At 39.2% G+C, this 10,700-nt stretch overlaps 1 protein-coding gene across 1 annotated transcript; it reads left to right on the top strand.

The window, feature by feature from the left end:
• Positions 1–3,187: 3,187 nt before the first annotated feature.
• LOC140150347 (uncharacterized) lies at positions 3,188–10,683 on the top strand. Its single transcript, XM_072172354.1, has 6 exons — positions 3,188–3,305; positions 3,477–3,643; positions 5,153–5,240; positions 5,855–6,010; positions 7,731–7,849; positions 10,456–10,683. Exons 1-6 carry the CDS (start codon positions 3,188–3,190, stop codon positions 10,681–10,683), a joined length of 876 nt encoding a protein of 291 aa, XP_072028455.1.
• The last annotated feature ends 17 nt before the right edge of the window (positions 10,684–10,700 follow it).

The following is a 10,700-nucleotide window of genomic DNA, read 5'->3' as shown; positions in this document are numbered from 1 at the left end:
AAATGGTAGCTTTTCAAATATAAATCCATTCAATTGAAATGCTTCTTTCCAAATGAACAATGAATTTCGCGCCGCGGTAATACAAACCTCCTTTTTGAAAATTTGCAAAAACGCATAAAAATCTACAAGTGGCATTAAAATGCCCTTATGTGCCTGAAAATGAAATTTCATTACAGCGCAAAATTCCGAAACTTCGTTTATGTTTGCAAAAGATATCAGCAAATTGTGAAAACTGGTGTGAACAAGGAAACGTAACAGCAAGAACACCAAGAAAACTGAAGTGCTGATACTGAGAAAAATATGTGGACATTTACATATAAAGGGGGGCAAAACGATTGGGGTGGGCAAATGCCACCCCCAACCCCCCCCGTAGCGCCGCCACTGGATTCATCATGTCAAACGCTTTAGAGAAATCCGTAAGAAGCACATCCCACAGTCGCCACAAGTGACTTTCTCCGCGCCCTGATGCAGAAGGTGGGAAAAGCTAAACAGATTAAGTGACGTGCTAATTCTAATACCCTTGATATAGCCATTGCTGATAGTCAATTTTGTCAACAGTAATGTTCAAAATCCAGTTTGTGATCAATCCCTTAGCTATGAATTTTGCAAAATGGTCTTTGGTCTTTACTTATATCAGATCGTGAAGGAGAAGGTTTTGGAATGGGCCAATTCAAAATCCAAAATCGCTGAATTTGAGCCCGGATTTGGGTTGACTTTTTGAGCTATGAATTTATATCCCTGGGAATTGGGGATAGAGTGCATGGTAAAGGCAGAGAACAAGATATACATGTACATCCAATCAACAATCTACCTTGGCATGGTCAGTTTCACTGATAAGTTAAATGGTACTATGTTACGGAAAATGCTAATCAGAAAAGAAAATGGTTGGAGTTATTTAAAAGGGCAGATTTTCAAATATAAATCCATTTAATTGAAATGCTTCTTTCAAACAAAAATCCTGCAACAGATCACCAGCTGCTGTGTGCTGCATCGTCACGTGCATTATGGGAGACCTACAGTTAAAGCCTTAATGTACGATTTCCGTTAAATTTTGATTTTATTATTCTTTATTCAAAATGTTGAAATGATATTAGTTATAACTGACGAGAAGGATTTCTGTTAATTTTGAGCTGAAATAACAAGGTAACGTGAAAGAAACCCCACTGGTTATTTTGGACATTTAACACGCAGTTCTATGGGAGGACATAATATCAAAAATTTTAAATTATGATAATATGTCAAACTTTGCTCTGTTGACCTACAAAGTCAAAGACAACAAATTTGACCGATTCCATTTAGGTGCAAGTTGGGACATATGTAAACATTACAAATATGCAAAAAAAATCAGGTTTGAAAAAAAATTTACCAATTTCATACTATAAGATCGTACATTATGGCTTTAATGTCTGAGTTAATGCTGTGTTTTATGGGAGATTTTGTTTTGTAACGAATAAGCCTACATGCAAAACAATGGATCCCAAGACTCCTAAGTGCACAAATTTTTCAATTAGCAGATTGTGGTCCACCATGTCAAAGGCTTTAGAGAAGGCCGTAAGAAGCACATCATACAGTCACAACAAGTGACCTTCTGGTCATTCCTTCATGTAATTATTTCGTGTAAGCTAATCCTAACCCTAATCCTAACCCTAATCCTAACCCTAACCCTAAACTAACCATAACCCTAACCCTAATTTCGTGTATAATTACATGAAGGAGTAACCGACTTTCTCCTGAATTGGAAAAGTCTAAATAGATAAAGTGACGTGCTATATTGTACCCTTGACATAACCAATTGCTGAGAGTCAATTATTGTGTTAACAATAATATTATATTTTAAAATCCCTTAGCTATGATTTTACCAAACAATCAGACAGTGAAACTGGTCTTAACTTATATCAGATCATGAAGGAGAAGTTTTTGGAATGGGCACAATTCAAAATCCTTGACAATTTGCGGTGAAATCTCATCATGACCGCTTGATTTGGTTGACTTGTTTGAGCTATGAATTAACATCCCGGGGAAAGAGTGTATAGACGAATCCAACGAGCCAAGTCATGGTCAGGATTTGGTCGGCCATCTTTGGTTTCCCGCTAGCACCAACCTGGTGTTTTGAGCGCCCGATTGTGCAAATAAAAGCCGCCTAACACCTAGAGAAGATGCAAAGACGAGGAGGGTTAATAGAATAATATATACAATAGAGGTAATCCTGTCGCATCTATTCATATAGTCCTTTTGTTCATCCATTTGTACATCTATGAATAGATGCGTCGGGATTACCTGCGGAATTATCTCTATTGTATTATTCTATTAACCCTCCTCGACCTTCTCTAGGTGTAAGGCGGCTTTTATTTGCACAACTATTGAACTGTATTGTGTTGTAAACTTAAATCATTCTTTTGTCTACCTGTGTTTTCGCGGAAGGTGTAAAACGGGTGATGGAATGCAGTTTAAAATTTCCGCCAAGGCCGAATCATTTCAAATTTTGGATGCATTGTAGCCGACGGGGACCCAACTAAAGGCTGCTAATCAGGTGTAGGAATGCGTGTATTTGGATTCGTCTATACTGGTAGAAGCGGATAACGTGATGATATCAAAAGAGTGACAAGATTAAATGGGAAAATACATCCAATCAACAATCTTGTCATGGTCAGTTTCACTGACATCTGGGATAGGAATACACAATTCGGATTTGGAATTTCTTGTCATTTAACAGATCTGTTGACAGTGGCGGCGCCAGGAATTTTTTTTTGGGGGTGGGGGGCATTGGGGGACAAAGTGAATTTCAGGGGGGCAAAATTGGCAAATTTTGCGCAAAATTGCCGCAAAAAGTGGAAATTTACGTGATTTTGGGGGTTTTGCCTCAAAAGTGGGGGGGGGGCAAACTGGGGGAAAGAAAAATATTGGGGGGGGGGGGCAAATGCCCTCCCTTGAAAACCTCCTCCCCCCCCGTAGCGCCGCCACTGTCTGTTGATGTCATTCACAATGTCCAAGAGGCCAATAAGTAGTCTGTAAATATTGGCATAATAATTTGATCTGTATTTATTAATACTAGTCGTAAACACACAAACTTTGATCTCTCCAGTTTCAGGTTTTTGTCGGCATAATACCTATATTGTATACACCAATAATACAGGAATCAAACTAAACAATCACATGCAAATTGGTGAAACTATACAAGAGCGTCAAAATGGCTACGTTAAAAGGAATATTTGTCGTAGGCTTCATGTTAATATTTCTAAATTCGGATGCGATTGCACAAGTTCCTCATCCATGTTGTGCTTCGAAAATCTTCAGTGTTGGTATAGGTGAGTGGGCAGATTCCTCCGAAGAAGGTGTCTTCCAGCGAGTCTCTATTGTGTAAATAGACTGCATGTGAAACTCGTAAAAGAAACTAGCCAATTAATATGCTGACCTGACAGATATATATAACTATGTCTATATAATTGTGTTCAATAACGTTATATTATCTATTGTAGCACAATCTGTCCACGATGACACCTCCGCAGAGGCCGATCTCCAGTTTGAGGAAGGCATGTATTACTTTGATGGCAATGGTACTCGTCTTGCTTTCAATCTCACAGTAACTCCTCTTTTAGTTGACGAGCCTCCAACACAATTGTACATCATTCAAGATTACAAACAGGTGACCATATAGAATAAGACTCATCCTTAAGGGTATTTTTGGTCGAAGCAGCCAAACAAAAAACTCTTAATTAATATAGTTGATGTTTTGCCACGGCTGTTTGATAGAATTGACTTCATTATTAACTAAATGCAAACTATAGATGGCGCCATTTATCCTAAATCATATTTCTTTATTTGCAAGGGTTAGGTGATTAATACCGCCATTAAAACAGCTGGAATAGGTGAAACAAGCAACAAGGAAATTTTATAAACATATTTTATCAAACAATAAAAGGAATTATTTGTATTAAAAGCTTGAAAGGGTAATTTCCAGTAACTAAATAGCGCCACCAATTTTGGCATTAATACATACATTTTATATCCGAAAAAGCTTTAAAAATACTATAAAAGTGAATAATTTTGTAAAAGAGGGGAAATTAAAGTTGGGAACGACTCAAAAGTATCTGTATACATTAGCACGATATCACTTTTAGCTGTTTAAGCCTAAAATGTGGTTATACATGATGTTGTTTTTTTTTTTTTTTAAATGATCCCATCAAACAACCGTTAATTGCACAAATTCATTCTACATATCATATACTTTGAAAACTTGCTTGATTTTTTGTTGTTAATGAGCTATGAACATTTACAAAAGTGTTGTTGCTTCAGCCCTCTCTTTACAACATAACGCAAGAACCACAGGACCTACAAAAGTATATATATCTGTAATATTTGAATTCTTCTGCACACTCGCTATGAAATGCAATTTTGGCCAAAGTTCACTACCATTCGCAAGATGCTGTGAACTACCAAATCGCAACAGTTTAAAGTAGTTGCTAACCTTAAAGGGGGCCCCCCAGTGGCGTAGCCAGGACTTTTGAGGGATGGCAACTTTCAGGGGGGGCAATATATGAAGAAAATTGCAAAAAATATATTAATGAAAAGTACAAAAAGGCATAAAATGTTTTTAAAATATCACGGCGGCCGGCATTCGTATTTACTTTTTTGCAACCATATTAGGTCGTAATACGCTAAACCTAACCCTAAACCTTAGTGGTATCGCGGCCCATTATGGATGCAAAAAGAAATTAAGCGGCCGGTATCCGGGGGGGCAAGACTTCTTACCCCTGTTACCATGGTTACTTTTATGACAACAGACAGATCAGCATTTACATGCATAATAATTTCAACTTTGACTTATTCCCCTAAGTAACTTGCACCAAACATGCAAAAGTGGGATGACATCTTTAAGACACTTTGAATCGTGCTTTTCTACAGTGGTGTGATTTAGGGTCGAACATGTCAAAATTGCAATGAAAGAATAAACCTCTCTTTAATATCTCAGTTGTTGTTGTTTTGTCCGAAGGGACAATGTATATATTAATCTACTGTTATCGTTCACTCATTAGTATGTTGTTATTTTCCTCCAAACTAAAAGTATATCAACAAAGAATTCGGAAATAGAATTGTTCACCCAACAAAATTATTTTACATCCTGATTTGTTTTCTTTCTACTGTGTCTGTTCAGCGAGTTCAGTTCACAGTCATCAACAACAAACAGTGCTCCAAGACTCCTTGGGCTACTCCTTGGCCTAGCGATGCTGGGTGTATTCCACGTAAGTACAATGTACTTCGGTTATATTTATAAATGCGCATTTATAAATAAGCTTAAATAGCACGTGACCCATGGGCACGACATACCAAGACCAGCAAGCGTGACCAAATCCTCATGCATTGACCACCATACAGAAAGGGCTAGGAACTCTGTAGATAAATATCATCAAATTTAAGTATTAATTGAATTGCAAAATTATTACACATTTTGCAATTCCAAATGTGTAATATATGTTATCAAAAACAACATTTTGAAAGTATTTGACGACGGAAAAAAATATTCAACGACGGAAACGTTTACAATATAATCACAAAGTTGAACAAAATAGACAATTTTGCTGCGCAGCAGTCTCATGTTGTTCCGCTTTTGCATTCAAAAGTATAGAAAGACCACTCGCTATGTAGAAGGTCACTTCGAGACTTACTGTCTATAAGCTGTTATGGTCACGTGCGTATTTATAAAAGTGCATTATAAATATAACCGAAGTACACTGTTAAAAGGATATCAAAGTGAACATTTTCTTGAAAAACCTTTTCATTTTCATAATAAAGTTTGTTGACAATTAACAATGATTAAAGTTTATCACATTTTGTCATTGACAACTACATTTTTCAGATGGTGCCACTTATGTTGGGAGCCCAAATTTAGGTGACAAATTCCCCGTGTATCGATGGTCAATGTCTACGTCAACGGTTACACAGGACGTCACAGTGACAACTGATACCTGCGCACCAGTAACCTCCTTTACATTAATGGTCGAAAATGAGAACAGTAAGTTGGTGGGTTTGTTCATGTGGTAACACTCATATTATTATTCGTAATTATAGTGCATGCACAGGGGATGATTTAAGGAAGCCCTATACATGCACTGCAAACGTGTTATCACTAGAGTTTCAACTGCCACTTTACTTTTCAAATCCCATTGAATTCTGTGCAAAAGATGTTGTTTAAGAATTGTGTGTGTGTCATTATTACTTGGTCGATTTCAGAACAAAAGTGATGTATGCATAAAGGATAATTCACACCTTCTGTAGGTAACATAAAATGTGAAATCGACTAGCATTTTGAATGCGTTTTTATTGTAAATATATCAGTCCAAATTCAAATTTAACCGGCCCGTCAATGCAATGTGCGAGCAGTGGTGTCATGTTCACTCACACAGCTGTGCTAACCGCAAGTCAACACAGTGGCGTGGTGGGAAGTGCTTAAATCATCCTCTGGTGCATGCACTCTGCACCTTGTATTATCAAAAGTCAGATCAGGGAATGGATTGAATAAGAAAGAGCATTTCAGTATAAAACAGTGGTTAGCTCAGAAACAATGAAACATGATAATGTGTTAGAGAAGTATGGAGCAGGAAGAGGAGTTTGTTAGCGCTTTTATATATGTGATCCACCTGGGCATCTTGATGTATGAAGATAACAAGGACTTTTGCAGATGCCTCAAAAATAAAGAGATGCGGGTGTTATCTTCAGATCGGGATGAGAGGCCGAGTTTTCACAAATTTAAAGGGAATGGCCTTTATCGGAATTAAGCCCGAGTTGTTTACTTACATAACAGCAGTCCAGAGACTCAATGAGATCAGACTGAAGTTTGCCTTTCTCATTGCGAGTTGGCGCAGCGGTTGTTCCCTCGCCTTGCACCACTGAGGTCCCGGTTTCAAGCCCCGGCGCGGCCCAAGGTCTCATGTGCACTAGGTTTATCCCGATTCCATGCTCGCTCTCGCAGATTTTCCCCGGGATCTCCGGTTTCCTCCTGCTTTACAAAAATCGGTGATTAGTTGTTTGGTTATCAAAAACGTCCTTCACCCAATGGAATTTGGGGAGCTGCACAGATAATTGGTGGATGTTACAATCTAAGTGCGTATAGGTTATAAGCGCCGGGTTCGGCTGCACAATGCCCAGTTGATGCGATCTGATTCTGATGATTCACCATGGCAGCGAAATTACAGCGCTTTGAACCCTCCGTGATCTGGGATAGCCGCTATATAAATCCGAAATTTATTTATTTCACATTGCACGAACGGTTCTTAACAAATGTGAAATCGTCGACATGGTAATAGTGAGAATCGTAACCTTGCATCCTTGATGTCAACCTGGAAAATGGTCACGGACCTAGTTTGGAACCTTGAGGAACACCATCACACAAGGGGCACAATCATACATGGACTATATCTCCCGTACTGACAGCGATTATGGAGAAAACCGCAAACCTAGGGAACGATTGCCCGGACACCACCCCCATCCTAAAAAAATGAAAAATAAAAAGGTCATAATGCCTTGGAGAAGTCCATGTTGTATTTGTCTGAACTTTGCATAATATTGTGCACAAGACTGATTAGGAAATGCGAGGTTGAAATTCCATTTGACATTCCCGAATTTGTTGATACCTAACCCTAAGGCCTATCATTAATCAAATTTTCTTTAATTTTGATATATGATTAATCGCTGTCTGTAAATTTCAGTTAATGTTTTATTTTTTGTTCGTTTAGTTCACATAGCCACAGCGGCAGAGTTTTTCAATTACACAACCACCATAGATAATCTGAATCAGAAGTTCTCACCACCTGGCTACTGTCCAAAAGCCACATCTAAGTTCCATGATTTACAGGTAATGCATTGTTTGTTTCACTGACATGACCCAAATAGATAGGCCTAGATAACAGAATATCTTTATTCTAGTGACAAAAATGATATCTGAGACATTGTACACATTCATCGCTACATTTCAAATATTGTTTGTCAATTTTTATTTTATTTATTTTGTTCATTTCTTTTACTTATTTATCCATTTATTTACTCATTAATTTATTTATTCAATAAGTGGATAATGCTTACTCGACGGGAATTCATAATAAGTTGTAGTATTTCTACGAGTACGCCGTCGGTATGAATGGTCGAGCTTTCGTCACATGTGTCTACATCATCTCACTTATCGGATGTCAGAGCTAGAATCACATTAAGAAAGCTCAACCACTCACCAGGACCGGCTGCACTCACTCTGGGCTGCACCGGTACTACGGGTTGAGGGCGCGCTCCGAGTCATGGGGTTGTGAATTTGTCCTGCATTTTGTGACGTTTTTTGCTGGATTTTGACCATCTTAAGTGTCAAATGTCTATGAAATCTGCTTAATTTGTCATCTTTTACCACTGCTACACCTTGTGTGCATTGTATTTGCGCTGGAGAACGGTATGATACTTTGTAAATTTCTTTGAATTCGACCAGCTCATCACCTATTCTGAGCCTGCTGAATTCTGCATTCCTCCATCTTTCAATTACCATCAGTATAATTGAAGACCGGATTAAAAAGACTAGTTTGCGTCTGACGTCAGGGAAAAGGCGCGGCGTGATTGGTTGATGACCTGCGCAGTACGGCATTTTTGGTCTGGTTGACAGGACGTCATACGCAAACTAGGCTTTTTTAATTCGGTCTTCAATAATTATAGTTGGTTCATGTTAGTGCTTCTCATTTGTATCATCCACCATCTATACTTGTTGGTTCCATTGCTGATTACAATATGTTGCTGTATTTGTGCCCATCTCGACATCTTAGCAAGGTCTGACTTACCATGGGAATGCTGCATTTCTGAATTACCGAACTTTTCAACGAGCTTCTTTGACACGACAATAGTCGGCAGAGAGACCAATGGTAGCTCGTTCAGAAGTAGCTGTAGCTCTGTTGACTCTTCACAGATCTCATCTCCTGTTGCTCAACCATCCCTTCAAATGCATCTAATAAATACCACCTACTTCCAAATGGCACTCACTCGTGGTGAACTTTCAAAGCATTATCGGTAAACGTGAGGAATTTGGGCTCTATTAGTGCAACCAAACCTGACATTATTCTTATATGTGAAACTTAGCTGAAACCTACCATCAGTTATGGGGAAATCTTATCTTCCCTCCTGGTTACAACTTGTATCGCAAAGATACAAGTGACGGCTGTGGTGGGGTACTCATTGCTGTACATAACAGTCTCATCAGTCTTCCTATAAACATATATAGCTTGAAACTTGAAACCGATGCTGAGTTCATTGAAGCCAAGATTGTAAATGGCACTAATAACATCATTGTTGGTGCAGTTTATAGAACGCCAAGCACATAACAAGACACACCTACATGAATTGTGTTACTCAGACATTTGTGCATCCTACCCAGTGCGATGCCAGTTTGGATTGGAGGAGACATGAACCTACCTGACATCAAGTAATCGGATGTCAGTACCCGCAGTACTTAAGTGAATCCGTCCTTCAAACCAAAGCTCGCATAAGAGTACACCAGCTTGAAGATTTTCCAACAAGAGGGGATAACATTCTCGACATTGTGTTGACAAACCGGCCATCTTGATATAAATGCAAAGGCCCAGTGTCAGAAACCGTGCCGTCGCATAATCCAACTGACACCCAGGCCAAGATATGGGCTGATGACTTTACTGATACCAACTTAACCAGCACACCTATTGAGTGTTTAGCATCCAAAGTACAATATGGCTTGGAATCTCTTATGAAAGAAAATGTTCCAACTAAACTTAGCACCACCAGGTTCAACCAAGCACGGTCTAATTCTGCTACAAATAGATCATCACGCAGGAAAAAACGTGCCTTCGAGAAAGCTAGGCGTACCAACAAGGAACGTTACTGGTGACGCTACAGAAGACTCAAGACAGAGAGTCAACAAGCCTGCCGTAGAGCAACTAGGTGCGTTGGTGAAGGCTAAAAGGAACGGCCAAAATAGGTACATCAATCCTCAAGGACCCCAAGACAAAAGCCAACATCCTTAACAAGCATTTGCCTCAGCATTCACCAAGAAGAGCCACAGTGATAAGCTTCCTAACCTAGGCTCCAGCCATTACTCTACTATTGGAGGATGTCTAGAAGTTAGCTGCTAAGTGATCAAACTTCTCCAGATGGCTTACCAGCAAGACTTCTTAAAGAAACTGCTTCAGAAATAGGACCAGCAAACTCGCTCCTTTCCAAGCATCCATAGATCCGGGTTCCTTGCCATTACTTATCTATAACTGCAATATTATGTAAGCTGTATGAGCACATCCAGTATTGTAACAAAGAGCAGACCGATCTTATCTTACTGGACTTCTCAAAGGCCTTCGATAAGGTACCTCGTCGTCGTCTTCTACACAAGAGCAATTACTGTGGCATACGTGGCATGGCAACACACGTTCTTGTATACATGACTTCCTGTATGATCGAACCCAACAGGCCATTGTTGATGGAAGTGTTAGTAGCGAAGCAGCTGTAACAAAGTCATCAGGTGTGCCGGAAGGCAGCGTGCTGGGTCCTCTACTATTTCTGATTTATATTAACGACCTGCTAGCTATAAATGGCTCTGAAACATGGGCTGTCGGAAGGGCAGACAGATCCAGGATTCAAGCCTTTGAAATGTGGTGCTGGCGAAAGATGCTGAGAATTTCATGGAAAGATCACTAAATGAATGAATTATTTAT

Source organism: Amphiura filiformis, chromosome 4 (assembly GCF_039555335.1).
Source record: "Amphiura filiformis chromosome 4, Afil_fr2py, whole genome shotgun sequence".
In the NCBI taxonomy this organism is placed as follows: domain Eukaryota; kingdom Metazoa; phylum Echinodermata; class Ophiuroidea; order Amphilepidida; family Amphiuridae; genus Amphiura; species Amphiura filiformis.
This window is presented reverse-complemented; position numbering and strand designations above follow the sequence as displayed.

Coding starts and splice junctions, on each gene's coding strand:
- LOC140150347 (XM_072172354.1), top strand. CDS start 3,188: ATGGCTACGTTAAAAGGAATATTTGTCGTAGGCTTCATGTTAATATTT. Junction 3,306..3,476: donor AATCTTCAGTGTTGGTATAG/GTGAGTGGGCAG, acceptor TATCTATTGTAG/CACAATCTGTCCACGATGAC. Junction 5,241..5,854: donor CGATGCTGGGTGTATTCCAC/GTAAGTACAATG, acceptor TACATTTTTCAG/ATGGTGCCACTTATGTTGGG.